The 21,584-nt window shown below is 39.4% G+C and overlaps 1 protein-coding gene across 4 annotated transcripts in view; it reads right to left on the reverse strand.

Moving 5' to 3' along the window:
- The window catches only part of ZFAT (zinc finger and AT-hook domain containing), a 202,908-nt gene that overhangs the window by 143,964 nt on the left and 37,360 nt on the right, over positions 1-21,584 (reverse strand). For 3 of the 4 annotated variants that reach the window (XM_063079196.1, XM_063079195.1, XM_063079197.1), the window contains exons 2-3: positions 20,837-21,013; positions 5,743-5,994 (exon numbers count right to left, since the gene is read on the reverse strand). The exons of the other annotated variant lie outside the window; for it this stretch is intronic. In XM_063079196.1, coding sequence (XP_062935266.1) covers positions 5,743-5,994; positions 20,837-21,013 — 429 coding nt within the window. The remainder of the gene's footprint in view (positions 1-5,742; positions 5,995-20,836; positions 21,014-21,584) is intronic. 4 annotated transcript variants of the gene reach the window in all.

A 21,584-nucleotide genomic window follows, 5' to 3' on the forward strand; every position in this document is an offset into this window, starting at 1 on the left:
AACAGATGTTACCATTATACTTCATTCCACAGAGAAAAGCATGATTTTCAAAGACTGACATTGCACTACCTTTTCACCTGCAAATTTTCAAACACCAGTCATGCTAAACTGTTTTCAACTGTAGCAGTATTTATCAATCACCTGTTTTCTAATACAAATAGACTAGAAAACAGAGACTTGAAACATGGTTGTAAAATATCTTCATGAAGATTATAGATGCATCTTGGGTTAAGACCATAAAATAAATGCCTTGTCTTCTATAGGAAGGATTTAACAAGAATAAGAGGAAATTTTCGCAACTCTCCTTGCATAAAATGACCCCAGAAATAACAAGCTTAAAAACGTTCAGAAGTCACTTTGGCAAACTTGACATATTGATTTCTGTAGGCTGCAAAATGTTTTTCAAAAACACCAGGTGTTCCACATAACGGCAAGAAAAAAAAATCTCTTTTCCTGGTTTCTCTTACTATTCAAATGCAGAATAAAATAAATGTTGAATACATTACGTATCAAAAGTGTTATTTTAACTTGCCATGGTCCATGGTAGGAAAAAAGCTTATTTTGTTGTCTTCTAATTGTTTTAACAAGCTATAGAGTCAAGGTTAATTGTTTGAAATGTCACTAAACTGCTCTTTACAGAGCATGTATTAAAACAATTATGTGAGAATTTTCCAAACTGTAATATTGTGCTTGGCAAACTAGGAAACGTGGTGCAATCACATGGATGTCAGCCACAAGACAGCTGGGCATAGGTCATTTCTGCATATTTCAGAGGCTTCAACAGTGGCCAGAAAGAGAAAAACACCTTTCCATTTGGAATTTGTTAAAGTCCTTTTAGGTCATTCAAATCAATGGGACACAAGACCATTTCTACCCAGCTTATTACTGGAGGAAGCTGATGATCTTATTAGAAAGGACTGTGCCTGTCTGCCACTGCTGAAAAGACTGCGTAATTATTACAGAGTAGAAAATAAACATCAGGAAATAAACATATAGGGTGGAGCGTTCACTTCTTACAAGGTTAGAGAAAAATCTGACAGAGGTACCCTGAGATGCATAAAATCTATATCCATGATGTAGAAATGAGACTGATTTTAAAACACAAGGTGGTAGAGCCGGCCAGCAACTGGGTAGGGGCAGGGAGACATGGGATCCCCCCCAGCAATCCTACCCCAAATGTGTTGTGAGACTCTGGATAATCATCAGTTCTGGATCCCAAATGCCTCAATTCCAAAATTAGAAATTGGGTCTAGAAAGGCGGTTTTTAAGCCAATCTCAAAAGTTCACATACAGTGTGACAAGATTCCAGAGCTGGAGAACACATGAGCGGCTGCCAGGTGGCAGTGGGCACGAGAACAGAGGATCAGCACAAGGGCAGCTCTGGGCTGAGGAAGCAATTCTGCTCCTGATGGTGGTGCTGGCCACACAAGTGACACACGTGATCAAATGGCAGCGAACCACACACGCATTCTGCCCATGCTAACGTCCTGATGTTGATATTTGTGTGATAGTTGTGTAAGACGTAACCAATGGGGGAAACTGGCCTAAGAGCACACGGGACCTTTCTGTACTATCTTTACAACTTCCTGTGAAGCCATAATTACTTCAAAATACAAAGATTTTTAATAAAAAGGTTTCTTTAGACTTTGAACAGCCAGATTCTTATTTTCTCTGTGGACCCTCCGATTTGAAATATTTTATTTACTAAACTGCATTTATTAAGCTAATTCCTAGGCCCATATTTATTGTTCAAATAATATATATAACTGTCTCACTTCACAATTTATACGAAAGAACAATTTCCAGATGGATCAAAGATATAGGTAAAAATTAAACCAGAGAAAATCAAAGCAGAGAAATATACAAAAGCATGTTTTTATAAGCTGGGGGTGTGGGGTGAGTTTTCTAAGCCATGATAAAGAGAGTAAGAAATTTAAAAGAACTGTTTGAAAGTAGTGACAATACAAAAATCTAAAATACCAGCAGAATGAAAAAAGAAAAAAGCAATGCTATAAAGGAAACTAAAAGACAAATGACAAACTGTGGAAAATATTTCCAGCATATCTGATAATTCAAAGGTGTAATGAGTAATGAATGAGGAATACCCCCAATCAGACACAAAACACAAATAGCTACTACCTATACACAGAGATCGTCCACTAGTGACCAAAGAGATGTAAATTAAAACATTAAAGAAAATAGTTCACATAAAAGATTGGCAAGAATCAAGACTAACAGCCCAGGATAAAGAGGATATAAGCAACATGAAGACACAGCCCATGATGGAAAAAATAACTGATATACATTTTCGGCAGGGTGGCTGACAATACATGTATGTGTCAAAATGTAAAATATGCCCTATTAACCCAGCAAGTTCATTACTGGGCATTTACCTAAGTCAATAATGGTGTAAGTACAAAAAATAATAATAAAATAATAGTAATAAAATACATGCTCAAGACTGTTCACCTGAGTAGTGTTTTTTGATTTGGAAGCAAAATTTAAAACAATCTTAACAACTGGAGATAGAGTAAAATTTATAGCCCATGCATATGACTAAAAATGACAACAACCTACATTTACTGATTGTTTGGGGTCAGGACACACAGCAAAGCAGTGAAAAACACAGACCTGGGAGCCAGCCTTCCTGGTTCATAACCAACTCCCCCACTAATGAGCTGTGTGTTCTAAGCAAACTGCTGATCCTTTCTGTGCCTCAGTTTCCTCTTCTATAAACTGGGAATAATAATAGTACTTACCTCTTAAGGTTGTTAGGAGAATTAAAAGAGCTAAAACACTGAAAACAGCATCTGAAACACAAAATGCACTAGAAAATAGCTTGTTAAATAAAATGTATTGTCATGAAAAATGTATCTGCCACATTAGTGAGTGAAAAAAGATCACAGAATATTATGTATGATCCCACTTCCAAAAACTGCATGTGGGTGTACACAGAAGGGCAAAAGGTTTTCTCTTCTTCAGACAGTATAACAGTCATTTTACTTTCTTCTTACTATTCTCTGTATCATTACAGGTATTAAAAAAGAAAACAAACAAAAATGATACCAAAAATGATATCAAATAGGCACTCTCAGACACTTTTGGAATCTAACTTGGTATAAGCTTTCTGGAGAAAAATTTGGCAATATGTAATACTTTTTATGAGTCAGAAGTCCTACTTCTAGAAATTTATCCCACAAAAAACAATATAAATCTACAAACATGTACCCACACACACACACACACACCCACCCACCCACACACACACACACACACACAAACACATACATACACATATATGCAAATACACATACAGGAGTGTTTATTAAAGCAATATTTATAACAGCAAAAAATTGATAACCTAAATTTTCATTAATAACCTAAATTTTCATTAATTGTACCATAGCTGGTACAAACAATGGAATACTATATAGCACTGAAAAATGATGTCACAGAGCTACATGGAAAGATCATTTTGGTGAGGGCCTTCAACACACAGGTGAAGGTTTTTCACTTTACTCAAAGGAGAGACACTGAAAGATGGTGTTTTAACCCCAAAGGCAATGCAGACTGGGAACAGCCACAGACCCGAATGAATTTCTTGTGTTGCCTCAGAGTCAGATCTAGGCCTGAGGTCTGGAGGAAGAGGAAGCAGGAATATTGGTTGTTGCAAAAGAGCGAAGTCCCTGATTTCTAGCCATAACTGTGCAGGAAGGCCAGGAGTATCTCAGAAGCAACTCGACAAAAAAAACCCTGTGAAGGCACAAAAACAAAACAGATTCTCAAGAAGGAACAGCATGGAATGATCACAGAGAACTGGATTCTCAGAAGGACTCGGGCAGACACTACAAACAGAGCACAGCTGCCTTGATGGCGAGAGCTGGCCCCTCTGATTAAAATGTGACAGCCACTGACTAGCTCTGCCAGAAAAAGACGGTGCGGGCTGTGCATATGAGAGAAAGAGAGAAAAAAGGAGAGAGAGGAAGCAAGCAAAAGAGGGACGGGCAAAGCCTCCATAACCCAAATCCAGTGATAAACCCACTGGAAATCAGAGCTTCAGGGTCAGGGGAGGTAAGTCCTAATCCTTCCTCCCTCAACCATCATATTTCTAAAATCACAAGGACTTTTGGTTCCAGAACTAGGTGCTAATTCCTCTGAAATCACAGCACTCCCTGCCCACACCTCCCACAGGACAATTACTCAAGCGCCATCATGGGAGAACTGCCATGGCGCTGCTGGTTTGAATCCTCGGTCGTTACCTCCATCAGCCCGTGCAGCCTGGTAAGGTCCCACACAATCACCTTCAGAGTTCCTTCAAGGAAGGAACAACATCTTATATTTTCTACAACTTGCACAGATGTTGGCAATGAGCCTTGGCCACCAACCTAGATGTTCAATAAATATTGGTTGATGAATTACTCAATAATTCACCTAATCTGTGCTAGGATTTTGTATACAAAGTGTCTTGCTTCAATATAGGGAGGGATTTTTAGTAAAGAATTTAAGAATAGGGGTTGAAAGTAGGACAGCCTGGGTTCAAAATCCAGATCCCCTAACTAAAGGACCCTGGACAAATGAGTTAATCTTTCACTGTCTAAATGCCCTTTTCTGTAAAACAGGAAGGACGACAATAGTGCTGTGCCCATATGGCAATGAACAGCTAAGAGTAATGGCTAAGATTTACCAGGTACTTTTGATATGGCAGGTACTAAGCACCTTATAAATCCTGTCTCATTTAATTCTCAAAGCAACTATATGAAATAGTACTGCTTTTATTCCCATTTTACAGATGAGGAAACAAAGGCAGGATGAAGTTAGTAAGTGCTGGAGCTGAGATTTAAACCCAGATAGCCATAGTCCAGAACCTATGTTCTTAACCAGAACTGCCCCCTATGTAACACGCTTAGCATAGTACAAAACAGTAAGAACTTCTTGAGTAAGGGGTACAGTTTGAAGACTTCAGAAATGGTGCAAGTACCAAAAAACAACAACAGAACTCACAGCAGAGGCCCTCACCTCTCCAGTGCAGCCTTTGCTACTTCATTCCTCCTAACGAGGTCATCTTCAGATGGGCTACACCTCAGCGACATCATTCCCTGATCATATCACCCCCCTTTCAGTCCCTTCCAGAAGTTGCTTCAGAGCTGAAGCCCAGCCAAGAACTACCCGGAAGAAGTGCCCACTGTTCTTTATTTTCTTCAAGAATGCCCACCGCCATCAAGTCCTTAGCCACCGCCGGCCAGTCGAGGTCTCTCACAGGGGCCCTGACCATCCCGGTCTCTGCACTTCCGCTCCCACGGCCCCATCCATCCATAAGATGCCCTCTCCCCGCTAATCCGAATGCTACCAAAACTGTGACACAGGCTCACTCCTGACTTCCCATCAGAAAGCTTTCTCCCTCTGACAATTTATTATCCTTTAACATTTTGCATTTTACAACCTTATCTTCTCTCGCAGAACATACACTCACCAAGGGCAGGGACTGTCAGTTATGATCTCTGCAACCCCAAGCATCTACTAAAGTACCCCCCTTCCCAACCTACATACTATGGGTACCAACTACCGGGTGACACATTCATTTCAGATTACTTACCGTAATAATAATTACAAAAATAAGCACTTTTCCGGATGGGTGAGACCTGTATAAATATGTGCGATTTCCAAGTAATCACTGAGCCAGTAAAAACTGGTATTAGTGGTGACATCTCACACTGACACGTTCAGCCCTTAGGCAGCATTTACCTGCTTCCCCTTCCTCCTCACCCAAATTCAGCACGATAATGCAGATGTGCTTCCGCAGCTGGCGTGTGTTGGAGAACTTCCGGCAGCACTTGCTACACTCCAATCTGCCTGGGGCCAGGCTGCTCCCTTCCTCTGGAGCCAGCGGACTGTCCTCACTTGGACTTGCAATGTTTTCTGTGAGCTCCTCTTCAGCGCTGGGTTTCTTTGTGGACCCCTTAGGCCTGCCTCTCTTCCTCTTCATCACCAAAAACTCTATGAAGGAAACAAAAGGACACAATGGAGTCACACGAGTGACAGTGAAGGGCACACACTCAGTTTCCAAGTGTGTGAATATGTTTGGGTTTCACATTTTATTAAGAATGAAAAGTCTGAAGCAATTCCAGAAATTAACAGCTGCAAACAATATCTTTGGTACTAATATCACTGCATCTTTATACTAATGGATAACCAATTTTGTAATACTCTGATTCAAAACTATGAGAAACTTTGCACATGCTCCTTGTGTAAAGCTGGAAGGATTTCTTTTTTTTTTTTTTTTTTTTAAAGCTGGAAGGATTTTAAGTTGTGGTCCCCATGTTCACCAATCCTGCCCCTGTTAACCACCATTTCCACTTAAATCCAGTTCTCAGAAACTGCTTAAGGATTTCTTTGCAAAGGGTTCTCAAAGTCTGCTGAGTTTGTCATGCTCCTAATGAGGTACACAGCTATTCAGATTATTTCAAGGAGTCATAATTATTACAGTCAAACTGTCCTGCTGAGAAAAAGAAAAATAACTACAATCTAAAGCCACAAATTATAGGACTAAAGACAATAACAATATTTTTCGAGTTTCCTAGCGACCTAGTGATTTTAAATGGCATGATCAGAGCTGCTTCAGAGCAAGTTCCAAATCATTTTACAGCTTGTATTTCTTCTTAATTAGTGTTCATTTTCAAGTGATGTCATCTGCAGAATAAAGGTGGGAATTAAGAAGGGTGAGTGGGGTCAGGGGGCAGAGCATCGTGTACAGCTGTGTGAGATGGAGTGGTATGGTCTTAGGTGGTGTGACCTGAGTGGTGCTCCTGCAGAGGCCACGCTGGGAGCTGCCACCAGCCTAGCTGACATCCCAGTGCCACAATCATCTGTCTGATGGCAATTCAGCAATCCTCTGAATCTGAACATCAGAGTAGATGAAACAGTCCAAGGTTCTGGCACCATCTTGGGTCAATGTTCATCTGTAGGATCAGGATGTCTTTCAGGTTCCTTCCTGCTCTCTCTAAAGCTACACCTCTGCACAGTGAAATACCAGCCACTTTATCCACTGCTACCACCATAAGGATCTTTTAAGTCCGTCCCTTATGTTCACAAATGAGAGAGGGAGGCTCTGAGGGCAGAGATGGCTGTACAGGTTAGGGATAGAGTCTGTGGGGAAAGAGCAGCAGGACAACAGGGGCTCCAGACAAAGTAGCCTGCCTAGCACAAGGGCCCCAGGAAATCAGAGGTCAAGCACTAGAAGGAGGTAGGAGACTTCCTGAGAAAGGGGGACCCTTGCAGGAGCAGAGCTTCTGCTGAGCTGCTATGCAAAGGGTAGGTCGGTCAGCCTTGGCCAAGAGATCCAAGCCAGAGCCGTCTTGACCAGGGCAGCCAGCACAATTACAGTTTCACTCCACCCACAGGGGCTTGCTAGGGCAGGGGGAAAACAGGGGTACTTAACAACACGAAGGCAAACCAAGAAACAGATAAAACAAAAAATGGATCCCTGGGATCACTTTGCCAGCACTGGCTTTCCCCAAGGAGAACAATGGCTGTGTCTATGGAGGACTAGCCCATGTGTTGGGAGATGGGAGGACTGGGGGGAGGAATGGAATGTACAGAATAAGGACAAAGCATGTACCTCAAAGTCATTAAAACTTTGCTTATTATTATTCTTTACAACAACATATACTTGTACAACCTACTGAAGCAGCAATTAATATCAGAGAAGCAGAATTAGTGGAGAGTCTTTAAAACACCCACCTCATGTCACATCAGTTGAGCTGCAGAAACATGACGCATAACAGCTTATTGAAGTTTGTGGCCCAGATCTAACCCCAACGACAGACTGACATCTGCCTGTGCAGATACAAGCTGCTCGTCTGAAATGCTCTATGAGGATGCAGCTCCTCGGTGAAGAATTATCTTTACCCAAAGAGAGGTCTGGCCTTTGCCCTCGGCCACCGGGAGGTAACTTCTAGGCCCTTGGAAGTCCCTCCTGATAGTATCTTTGTTTGCCTGGGGGCTTTGGCCACTGGACAGATTAACAATGGGATTTATGACAAGGGCTTTGAACGTGGCGATCAGTCCCACTTCTGGAAGAACTAAGGAATAAAGGTTTCCTGGTGAACCTCCAGGAGGGGCTGGAGACTACCTCACGTGTGCAGTGTATCATCAAGCCCCAATTAAAAACACTGGACACTCAAGGCTCAAGTGAGCTTCCTGGTTGGAAACAGTCTTGAGTTGTCACACATTTTAGCTGAGAGGAAGTAACAGTGTCCAGGACTCCCTGGGCAGTGGGGGACAGTGGGGAAAGCTCCATGTTTAGAAGTCCCGGTCCTAGGCTTCACTTGTACGTCTCTCCCTTTGGCTGGTTCTGATTTGTACCCTTATAGTGTAATAGAATTATAATCATAAGTGTAGTGCTTTCCTGCATCTGTGAGTTCTTCTATAGCAAATTATCAAATCTGAGGGAGACCACAGGGATCCTCAAATTTGTAACTAGCTGGGCGGAAGTAAGGGTGGCCCTGGAGACCCCTCGAATTTCTGGCTGGCATCAGAAGTCTTGGGCAGACTTGTTGGCTTATGGAGAACTGTGCCCTTCACCTGGACTTTGGCAAACTTAGTGTAGAGGGTACCCAGCATTTTCTCCACACAGACTGCCAGAGCACGGGGACAGCAGTACCTACTGTGTGCAGCAGAGTTATCCAGGAAGCTCTCTTCCCACAGACTGCCGATCCTCGAAGGCAGAGTCCTTGTCCTGATTATTTTTTATCCCCCTAGGCACCTAACCCAGGTACCCTGCACAGCAGGGACCCAACAAATCTGGGTGAATTAAACTGACGAAATCCTGTCAAGGAAGATAATTTTTTTAAAAAAGGAAAGAATTGTTGTCAAGGAAAAACCACAAAATAGGCCCTGAAAGCTTTGGAAAGCCTCAAACACGATGATGACAAAACTAATCTCCCATCTTGCTGCATCTATAATTCAGATACTCAACACCAATTAGTTGGCTAAAAATGAAATATTAACAAATGAACTTGGAATAATTTAAGCACTGAAAATGAGTTGCTACTGTCTACTAACCACATTTTATGGAAGAGCTGAGAATCTTGGAACTGGGCAAGGAAACTCATGTAACCTCTAAATCAAAACACTGTAATGGAGTTACCTTTAAGTCTTCTTCCTCATCTCTGAATTTCTTCATTCAATTTGTCACTGAACACTATGGATTTTGTCCTGAGACATCTGTCCAGTAAATCTCTCTCCATTCTCATGACAACTCTGCCACCCAGATGCCTGCACATGGTCTCCAGATGCCAGCCTTCTGCTCTGGGCTTTCTCTGCCTCCACCCCTATTCTCACTGTCACCTCCTCGCTCTAGAACCTTCCATTGTTCTAGATGACTTTGCCCCACAACTCTCAGACCTGGTTTTCTAGGTCCTTTAGTACATGGCCCAACCCTACATACACATATAAAGCCTCTACCTTCCTCCTCCCTCCCCTTCCACTGCTCAGTGAAATTTTCTAGACCTCCCTAGATATGCACAGATAATCCCTGTGTCTTTTCACCTACCTGTACTATTCTCCATGCCTGTGTCCACCTCCTTTACCCCAAATCAGACCCCGCACCTCAATTCAAATCCTAATGTTTCAGGTCCAGTTCATATTTCAGCACCTCCTCCATGAGGCTGTCCCAGCAGGACGGCCATCCCTTCACCTTGACTAGCATTACAGTGTGACTCACACATATGTGGAACGTGTGCTTCCCACACTGTTTCCTCCCACCTTCCATCATGAACCCGACATTTGAACTGGTCTTTTAATTCCCAGGTCCCACAGGGTCTTGAACAGAGCTCAATATGGAGGAGACACTGGATAAAAAAAAAAAAACACACGTTGATCAGTTGTTTGATGACTGGAAAATGACTGGATTTGGAAAATAAGTCATTTCCTGTGTCCTAAGTTTCCAATAGGAAGAGAGGGGCTGAGCCACAGTGCACCTTAACCCTTCTCTCAAAATTGTCCTTGCAGATCCAAGGCCAAAAACTGACAAGAGACAGAAAGAATGGGCCGAAGGACTTTCAATTCAATCAAAAGATGACATGAGCATTATGGAAAAAATAGCCTAACATTATCAAAAATTTAAAAACATAAGCCCTTTTATCTGTGCATCACTCAAGTTTGCAAGATGCTTTCCCAGCTATTACCTCATTTATATAAAAATCTTATGAGATGGATGTAGCAAACATAACATCCTCAATAGGAAAAGAAACAAGGGACCCAAAGGTTCAAGGGATTTGGCACATTTTCCAGAACTAGTTGCTGAGCACACAGAACTGGGATTTGGGTTTCCTCCTTCCCAATCAAAAATCTCTCTGCTGAATCATATACCCCTCGGGCATGGGTAACAAAGGTCAGTTCTAGATGTTTTAATAGAGCAAATACATGCAGTGCAAAGAACACTGGCTTGGAGTTAGGCAGCCCTGGGTTCAAATCCCTCCTGAGCCTCAGTTTCCAATGTGAAAAATAAGTACGAGCCTGCCTCTATTTTACAGCCACTATTAACAAAAGTAATCCATTACAATGCTGAGCACAGTGCTTAAGAGGCAATTGATACATGGCCATTGCTGATTATCATGGCCATAGTCACTAATGTTCTGACTTGGAATATCTCTTTTCAGAAACTATTACCTTCCCAACCAGTCCACTGCTATGTAATATGCTTCCTTGATGTACATGCATTCTTGTTCTGACTCAATATCCAATTTTTTCTTCATTTCTTCATTTTAAAACAGCTCACAAAGCAGGAAACTTAATACAGAATTACGGGGCACACACATTTTACTATGCCTGAAACCTTGCAGTGCTCACACTTTGCAGTTCAACCTCTAATCATACCAACTAGAGAATTTCATAAGATCCTGAAAGACTTACACGTTAGGGCCCTAAGAGACAATCTCCTGACATTTATTTTCGAAGCCCAGGAAGCAATGGGGGAGACAAATTATACATCAGAAATGAGGAAGCGTCAGCCTTTCAGGTTTATGAGGAAGGCAGCATCCCCTTTGCGGGGACAGAATGTATCCCATTCCACAATGCAAGGCACTGGGGAGGCCAAAGGCATCCCACACCAGCTCCCTGTGGTTTTATCAGCCATGCAAGGAAATGCCGTGTAAATAACAGCAATAACTAATCATTACTGAGCACATACAGCTCAGCTAAGCACTTCACATGAATTTCCTCATTTAACCCCCAAGGGGAACATTAGTATTATCCCCATTATATAGTTGAGGACACCAAGACTTCAGAAGACTAAATAATTTCCCCCTAGGTCACAAACTAACAAGTGGCAGAGTCAGGACTTGAACTCAGACCTGTTGGCCTCAGAGTCAGTGAACTTCACACCATATCACACAGCAAGTCCTTTGGTCACTTCAATTAGTATCAGAGCACAGAAGTAACACACTTTGGCCTCTAAGTGCTGCAGGAAAGTGATAATAGTCTCAAGCCTCAATGTGACCCAACTTCCTGGCGTGAAGAGCACAGGGACATAAAAAAGGAAGAAGGTTTCACATGTATCATGCACTCACCAGGAACTAAGGCATCACATACAAACATACACTTGCCCAGAACCTATGAAAAAGGCTTGTATCTTATCTCTCTTGGACAGATGACAAAACGCACAGCCTGGAGGGGCCAAACCTCTTGCCTAAGCCCCAAGCAGGGCCTCCACAGCTATGGTGCAGGCTGTGCCCAGCAGACTATGAGGGAGTGAGTGGGAACTCACCAGGACCAAGTTCTACCAACCAAGCGGTGCGCTCGAGTACTGGCTGCAGCAGCCCTGAGCACATCTTAAGTTTGTTCACCCAGAACAAGCGCCTTTACTCCCTCATCACCAGAATGGAGTCATCTTTATATAATCCACACAAAGGCTCTGTATGTGCCAGCTGGAGCCCAGGTAATCACATGAAAGCTCCAAGATTGGAACTTAAGTCTATCTCATTCCAAGATGGGTACCCTTTCCACAACACCCATGCTGCAGACCAGGGCAGATTAGAGGGCTCAGGTTTCCATTGTTACTAGAATGGCAAGTACAACATTCCCACATACACTCAGAATAACTTTATTTGTGATAAATATTCAGAAGAGACAACGTGTAGATTTAGTGTGTTTTTTGGCAGCTGGCCAGTACAGGGATCCCTTGACCTTGGTGTTACAACACTGTACTCTAACCAACTGAGCTAACCGGCCAGCCCCCGACAACATGTAGACTTAAATTTAGACATCAAGCTCCTCCTTTGGGAAGACTCCTTTTACCCTCAAACTAGAGTAAGACTTTATACCCAGAATTAACCCTAGAGAAGCATTCACTGCTGCACTGAAATTACCTCTCTGCCAATTTGCCATCCAACATAAGGGACCAGAACCAACAGGAACAGTGCCTGAAGCCCCGCCCCTGTACCCTCAGCACTTAGCACAGCACACAAGCATACAGCACACAATAAACAATTAATGAATACAGAAATGGAAGGAGGGAAGGGAAAGGAAGGAGGAGAAGAAAAGGAGATGGGAAGAGTTCCTACAGAGGGTCTGAAATGGGAGAGAACATGGAAGAGCCAAAACAAGCCTCTCAGGAGACCCATGTAAATTCTCCATCAGGTGAGCCCAACTCCATCAGGTGCCCCAGCCACCATCAGGATGAATGAACATGTGCAGACACACAGACACACACACACACACACACACACACACACAGACACACACACTCTCACTCACAAAGTCACCCATGTACACAATCACACACACTCACAGACAAAAATCACACACACGCATTCTCTTACACACACACACACACACACACACAGATGACAGAGAGAGGGAGAGAGAGAGAAAGAGAATGAGGTTGATCCTTTAGGAAATTTCCTCTTGGATCACAGCCAAAGATTTGATTAGGGGAGAGAGGAAGAAAATGAAAGGTCATTCTGCAGACCACTTCCTACATGAGCAAAAAAGATTAAAAGGCTATAAAATAAACCAAAGGATTTAGGAACCTTCATGTCCTAAAAGGAGACCAAAATAATAAATCAATTGCTACTGAGTTAAAGATTTAATTAAACTATTTCAAGTATCTCTCAATTTAAAATGAATTGTGAAGGTTAAACCTGAATGAAAATCATTAGAGAGAAACTAAGCTTCTACAAGCCTCAAATTTTAGAGACTTTCACAAAGAGAAAAAGAAAGACTTAGAGTTCTCAATGAAAGACTTTTGAAAAAATTTTCTCATACGTAAGAGGGTGAGTTTAATTAAAGAATTAAGAAATACTTTTTAAAATTAAACTACACAGGCAATTAATGTTATAGTATGCACAACAAAAAGAAAATGTACTCAAGAAGAATTTAAGTCAAAAGTAAACTATTTAATAAAAGAAAATAATTTATGAAAGTAACTTAATGGTAAGAATTTGAATAAACCCGTACTAGCACAAAAACATGCAAACGCCATAGACCAGCTGGGCCTAAATCCCACTCTCATATGTACTAAATAGATAACCTTGAGCATATTGTTTTAACTCCTCTGAGTCTCTAACCCACCTATTCCTCAATCATAAAATCTGGACATCAGCAAGGAAATAGAAGGCCTGAACACTATAAACCAACAAACTAACACATGTATAGAACATGCCATCCAACAACAGCAGAATACAAATTCTTCTCAAGTGCACGTAGAACATTCCTTCAGGACAGACCACATGTTAGGCCATAAATCAAGTCTCAATAAATCTGAAAGAACTGAAATCATACAATAGGAAGGAATAAGTAGGAAAAAAATTGGAAAATTCAACAATTTATGGAAATTAAATAGCACTCCTAAATAACCAATGGGTCAAAGAAGAAATTATAGGGAAATTAGAAATACTTTGAAATGAATAAAACAAAAACACACCTGCCTGGCTGGTTAGCTCAGTTGGTTAGAGCACAGCCTTATAACACCAAGGTCATGGGTTCAGATCCCCATACTAGCCAAATGCCAAAAAAAAAAAAAAACCCCAACATATCAAAACTTATGGGATGCAGCAAAAGTAGTTCTAAGGGGAAAGTTTATAGTTATAAATGCCTACATTAAGAAAAAAGAAAGATCTCAAATAAACAACCTAACTCTCCACCTCAGTAACTAAAAAAAGAACAGACTACGCCTAAAGTTAGCATTAGAAAAGAAATAATAAAGATTAGAGCAGGAATAAGCAAAACAGAAAACAACAACAACAAAAAAATAGAAAAGATCAATGAAACTAAGAGCTGTTTTTTTTGAAAAAATGAACACAATTGACATGTCTTTATCTAGACTAACCAAAAAAAACAGAGAGAGAACTCAAATAAATAAAATTATAAATGAAAGAGAACACATTACAAATGGTACCACAGAAATACAAGGGATCATAAGAGACTGCTATGAATTTATATGCCAACAAATTGGATAACCTGGAAGAAATGGATAAATTTCTAGAATCATACAACCTACTAAGACTGAATCATTAAAAAAATAGAAAATCTGAACAGACCAATAACAAGTAAAAAGATTGAATCAGTAACCAAAAATCTGCCAACAAAGAAAAGCCCAGGACCGGATGGCTTCACTGGTGAATTTTAGCAACCATTTAAAAAAGAATTAATGTCAATTCTACTCAAACTCTTCCAAAAAAATTGAAGAGGAGGGAACACTTCCAAACTCATTTTATGAGGCCAATGCCAGACAAGTACAATACAAAAAAAGATAATTACAGGCCAATATCCCTGATGAACACAGATGCAAAAATGCTCAACAAAATACTAGCAAACCAAATTCAACAGCACATTAAAAGGATCATACACCATGACCAAATGGGGTTTGTCCCTTGGAAGTAAGAATGATTCAACATATAAAAATCAATGAATGCGACACACCACATTAACAAAATGAAGGATAAAAGTCATATGATCACCTCAATTGATGCAGAAAAAATCATTTTGCAAAATTTAACATCCTTTCATAATAAAAATCTCAACAAATTTGGTATAGAAAGAATGTACATAAACATAATAAAAGGCTATCTGTGACAAACCCACAGTTAACATCATACCCATGGTGAAAAGCTGAAAGCTTTTCCTCTAAGATCAGGAACAAGACAAAGATGCCCACTCGCACCACTTCTATTCATCATGGAACTGGAAGTCCTAGCCAGAGAAATTAAACAAGAAAAATAAATAAAAGACACCCAAATTAGAAAAGAAAAAGTAAAATTGTCTGTTTGTAGATGACATAACACTATATATAGAAAGCCCTAAAGACTCCACCAAAAAACTGTTAGAATTAATAAACAAATTCAGTAAAGTTTCAGGATACAAAATCAACATGCAAAAATCACTAACAACAACCCATCTGAAAAAGAAAAAAAGAAAACAATCCCATTTATAATAGCATCAAAAACAATAAAATACATAGGAATAAATTTAACCAAGGTGAAAAATCTATACACTGAAAACTGTAAAACACTGAGAAAACAAATTGAGGATGACAAAAACTAATGAACAGATATTCTCATGTTCATGAATCAGAAGAACTGATATTGTTAAAATGTCCATACACCAAAAGCAATCTATAGATTTAATACATCCTGGGGATCTACAGCATGGTGACAACTATAGTTAACAGTACTGTATTGTATACTTGAAATTTGCTATGAGAGATCATCTTCTTTCTCAGAAAATAAGCTGAAATTTCTCATTCATGTCATAGTCCAATGTTATCACACAGCTCTCCTGTACAGCTCTCTTCAAAACTGTGACTCAGAGATCTAGGTGGCCGCTACTTTGAAACTCCAATATCTCAGGTTCTTTGCATTCAGTCATACAGAGAAGGCATACCAGTCTAAGAGAGATCTTAAATGGCCTCACCATAAAAAAAATTTTTTAAAAAGGGTAACTAGGTGATTGATATGTTAACTAACTTGATTGTGGTATCATTTCACAATATATACATAATGAAATAATCACATTGTACATCATGAATTTATACAATTTTATTTGTCAATTATACTTCAATAAGACTAGAAGGAAAGAAGGAAATAAATATCTCAAATCAACAGCTTACCCTTTCAACTTAAGAAATTAGAAAAACAGAAGCAAATTAAATCCAAAGCAGGCAGAAGGGCAGAAATAAAAGAGACTAGAGTGGAAAGAGATGAAATAGAATATAGAAAAAGAAAAGAGAAACTCAACAAAACCAAAGTTTTTTTAAAAACCAATAAAACTGGTAAATCTTTAGCTAAACTCACCAAGAAAAAATATATAAGGCTCAAATTGCTAAAATCAAGAATAAAAGAGGGGACATTATTATCAACCCTAAGAAAATCAAAATAATTATCAGAATATACTACAAACAATTGCATGCCAAAAAATTAGATAGCATAGATGAAATGAAAAATTTCCTAGAAAGACACAAATTACTGAACCTAATTCAAAAACAGAAAATGTGCGTACACATATAACAAGAAATTGAATCAGAAATCACAAACTTCCCACTAGAAAGATAAAAAACCCAGAAGTAAATGGCTTTACTAATGATTTCTACCAAATGTTTAAAGGAGAGTTAACATGAATACTTCAAAAATCTTCCAAAAAACAGAAGAGGGAACATTTCCCAAGTCATTGTAAGAGGCTGCTATTACCCTGAAACTAAAACCAGACAAAGATATCAAAGACCCTAGACCAACATTCCTTATTAATATAGATGCAAATATATTCATCAAAATACTAGCAAACTGAATCCAGCAGCTTATTAAAAGGATTATGCAACATGACCAAGTGGGATTTATCCCAGGAAGTGAAGGGTGACTGCATCATGGTATATGAAAATCCATGAATGTGATACACCATATTAACAGAATTTAAAACACCCACACACACACACACACACACACACACACACACACGATCATCTTAACAGATGCAGGAAAAGTATTTGACAAAAACCAATACCCTTTTACGATAAAACAAAACAACCAACAAAATAAGAATGGAAGGAAATTCCTTAACCTGATGAAGGGCAACAAAAAAAAGAAGGCCAAAAACAAAAAAGACCAACACCTAATTTCACACTTAATGGTGAAAGACTGGATGCCTTCTTCCTAACATCAGGAACAAGACAAGGATGTCTATTCTTTCCATTTCTATCCAACAACACACTGAAGTTTCTAGCCAGGACAATTAGGCAAGAAAATTAAATATGAGGCATCCTGATTGGAAAAGGAAGAAGTAAAACTATCTCTATTCAGATGACAGAGTCTATACACGTTGAATATCGCTTATCTGAAATGCTTGGGAACAGATGTGTTTAAGATTTTGGATTTTTCAGATTTTGTAATCTCTGCATTATACTTACTGGTTCAGGATCCCTCATCCAAAAATCTGAAATCCAAAATGCTCCAATGGGCATTTCCTTTGAGTGTCACATCAATGCTCTAAAGTTTTGCATTGTTTTGCATTTTGGAGAATTTTGGATTTCAGATTTTCAGATTACAGTTACTCAACCTGTATAGACTCCTATGGAATCCACTAAAAAACTGTTAGACCTAACAAACAAATTCAGCAAGGTTACAGGATACAAGATCAATATAAAAATAATGGTTATATTTATAAACTAGCAGTCAACAATCCGAAAGTGAAATTAAGATAATAATTCCATTTACAGTAGCATCAAAAAGAATAAAATACTTAAGAATTAAAGTAACCAAGGAGGTATATAAGACTTGTACACTGAAAAACACATCACATTGTTGAAAGAAATTAAAGACCTAAATAAATGGAAAGACATCCCATGTTCACGGATTGAAAGATTTAATTTTATTAAGATATTAAATATCAGTCTCCAAACCTATCTTCAGATCCAATGCAATCTTTATCAAATTCCAACTACCTATTTTGAAGAAACAAACAAGCTAATTCTAAAATTCATACGGAATTGCAAGGAACCCTGAAAAGCCAAAACAATTTTGATAAATAAAAAGTCTGTAGATTCAAACGTCCCCATTTCAAACTTATTACAAAGCTAAAATCATCTAAACAGTATGGTACTGGTATGAGGACAGACATATTGAACCATGGAATAGAATTGAGAGTCCAGAATTAAACCCATACATCTATAGTCAATTGGTTTATGACAAGCGTGACAAGATCACTAAACGGGAAAAAAACAGTCTTCTCAACTAATGTTTGAGAAACTAATGGTGCTGGAATAACTGGATAGCCACATGTAAAAGAATGAATTTGGAACCCTATCTCACACTATGTACAAAAATTAACTCAAAATGTGTCAAAGGCTTAAGTGCTCAACCTCATTAATCATCAGGTAAACACAAAATCAAAACCACAATGAGATACCAGTTCACACCCACTAGGATTGCTATAATCCAAAATGTAAAAACTAACAAGTATTGGCAAAGATGTGGAGAAATTAGATCCTCATATTTTGTTGACAGGAATGTAAAGTGGTCCATCTGCTATGAAAAACACTTTGGAAATGTTCAAAAGCTTAAATATAGAATTACCATATGACCCAGCAGTTCCACTCCTAGGTATATGCTAAAGAGAAATGAAAACATAACCACGTAAAAGCTTGTACAAAATGTTCATAGAAGTATTCATAACAGCTAAAAAGTGGGAACAACTCAAATGTCCATCAACAGATGAATGGATAGACAAAATGTGGGTTATGCATACAATGAAATATCATTCAGCCATAAAAAATAAAGTGCCGACACATGCTACGACATGGATGAACCTTGAAAACATTATGCTAAGTGAAAAAAGCCAGATACAAAAGGCCACATATATGATTCTATTTGTATGAAATTTACAGAATAGGCAAATCCATAGAGAAAGAAGGTAGGTTAGTGATTTCCAGGGGATGGGGAAAGGAGGATGGGGAGTAACAGCTTAGTGGGTTTAGGGTTTCTTTTTGAGGTAAAACTGTTCTGGAATTAGGGAGTTGTGGCAGTTGCACAACACTGCAAATTTTAATCACTGCATTTTTCACTTTAGAATTGTTTAAATGGAAAATTTTATTTTATGTGAATTTTGTCTCAAAAAAAAGTAGTGAAAAAAGAATTAGTGAACTGAAAAATAGATCAGAAGAAAACACTCAAAATACAGCACAAAGAGACAAAAGCATGGAAAATACAGAACTTAGAATAACAGCATAGAGAAGGGCCAACACATATTTAATTCAAGTCTCATCAAGAGGAGAGGAAGATAATGAAGCGATACTGGAAGGCATAACAGTTCAGATTTTTCCAAAATTTATAAAAATCATTAATCTATTGGCTTAAGAAGCCTATCCAATATCAAATGGGACAATTCTTTTCAAAAAATCCTATGTAGGTGCATCACATTGAAAAACCAATGCAGATTCTGACTCTTCATGTCCCATATAAACTTTTCTCCTCTCACCTCTCCCCTAAAGCAAAGAGTATCAAACATGTGCTATCAATTGAGATGTGATTACATACAACTTTCTGCCTCCCTCCTGCTTTCCCTAAATGGGGAGAGGACAGATCTGCTCATAGGCCTGTGAGGGGGCTGAGTCACACCATGGGCACACCACCAGTATTAGTTGATGGTGATGTTGACACAAATAATAATTGTTCTTCCTTACTTGCCATTACTAGTTTCAGGTACTGGATTTTCCTAGTTTTTCACTTTATGCCACTAACAGTAACTACAGAACTTCCTAACTTCTCAACAACTCAATCTTCTGTCAGGTATATTATTTCTCTGAACACCCTGGTTATGGCCAGAGCAACTTGTTAAACAAAACATTTTTGTCTGGAGTCTCTCCTTGTTAACAGTGTCTGACAGACAGCAACAAGCCAGCCTGTTTAGAAATGCCAATCTGAACACTCCCAGGAAAGAACAACTGGATTATCAGTGTGGCTAATGAGTCCTGCAATGGGATGTTTACTGCCATATATTGGGCTTCTGCACAGGAGACTGATTGTTGTCCCTCATCATACAAAAAGTTTTGGGGGGGTCTTCTGCAGCTGTTCTTCCTGTACTATATATTTTCTTTGCCTGTGGGGACCTAATTACAGTGCCTGAATGTTTCTCTAATCCATGCACCTGCTGCACCTGATCCATTCGGCAAGAGATGTCTGGATGCTGCAGACAAGATGTATCTCACTTTGCACATTGACTGTGAACTCAAAAATGTCTGAGTGAATCAAAGCTTTGCAATTTGAATCCTAGATCCAGGTTTACATGATGAGTTTATAAATGCTGTTTCTAAGATTATATACACTTATTTATCAATCATGTATGTTATAACAGCAGCTTCCCTTTACAGTGTTCTATGTGCCAGGCATCATCCTAGGTGCTATAAGTATATCCTTTGACTTAATCTTCATAGCTCCCCTTGTGACAGGCATATTTGTCTTCATTTTTCAGATAAGCAAAGTGAGGTATAAAGAAGTAAAATCATTTGCTTCAGGTAATGCAAGTAGATGCTATAGCTGGGTCAAACCCATACCTGTCTGACAGCAAGCTCATGCTCCTCACACTGTTGGAAACTTTCATCTCTTCTTCTACCAACCAGGCACTGGAGGAGTATCTACAGGGGCCAGGCATGGGGAATTCAAAGACATAATCTTACTTGAGCAGATCTACATTTGGACAACTCTTGTGACTTCTGGGTTGGAAATGTGGATTTTCTAGGTTTTCGCCATGCCTATGAAACAGAGAGCTGGCATCCAAGCATTCAAGAGCAAATCAGCATCCACAAGCTAATTGTGGGTATGGCGTCCCTGACCAGCATCCCAGACCCCCTTACCATCTCCAGTTTTGCTTGGGTTGGGGGGTTCAGGAGTACTCAGAGGCCTAAGGGGAATGATGATCTCATCCACATTCACCCCTTCTTCCGTGTGCTTCTCAGACACATGTGAGAGAAGCTCTGACTGATTTGGTGAGAAAAGATTACAATATTTACACATGAAGATAGCCGTGTTTTCTGTAAGAAAAAAAAAAGAAAAATATGTTATTTCACCTCCATGTAAACAATTATTATTTCCAATTGCCAAATGAAATACTGAAGGCCTCCAACAGATTGTGTCATTCTGGTAGATACCTCCACAGGAGGCAGCTCACTTCCATCTTCAGGTGGCCCCAGTTGCCAGAAAGTTCTTTCTTTAGGCTTTCAAAACCTCAGTCCTTTTGAATAGTTTCTAATATAGACTTCCCTGTTACCCAAATCTACTCAACTGCCCATATTCCAGTATAGGTACAGCCAAGTAAAAAACAAATATGCAACTTGAAAAATCAAATCCTACCCTCAAATGAATGAACTGCACTGACAGCAAGTAAGTATGCTAGTTAGACTCTCAAATTAGGTGCAAGGAAAAACTGAACAAAATGGCATTTCTCAAGAGCCAAGACAACTTTCAATGACTGGCATAGGAACTAAAAACAAGAAGGATGAGAATCTGTTGCCTTTCTTAAGTCACTTAATTCCTATTTTAAAGCATTATCACTGTTCACCAATATTTACTAATAGTCTATTATGTTTGTCCCATTATATTGGG

Source organism: Cynocephalus volans, chromosome 15 (assembly GCF_027409185.1).
Source record: "Cynocephalus volans isolate mCynVol1 chromosome 15, mCynVol1.pri, whole genome shotgun sequence".
Lineage (NCBI taxonomy): Eukaryota > Metazoa > Chordata > Mammalia > Dermoptera > Cynocephalidae > Cynocephalus > Cynocephalus volans.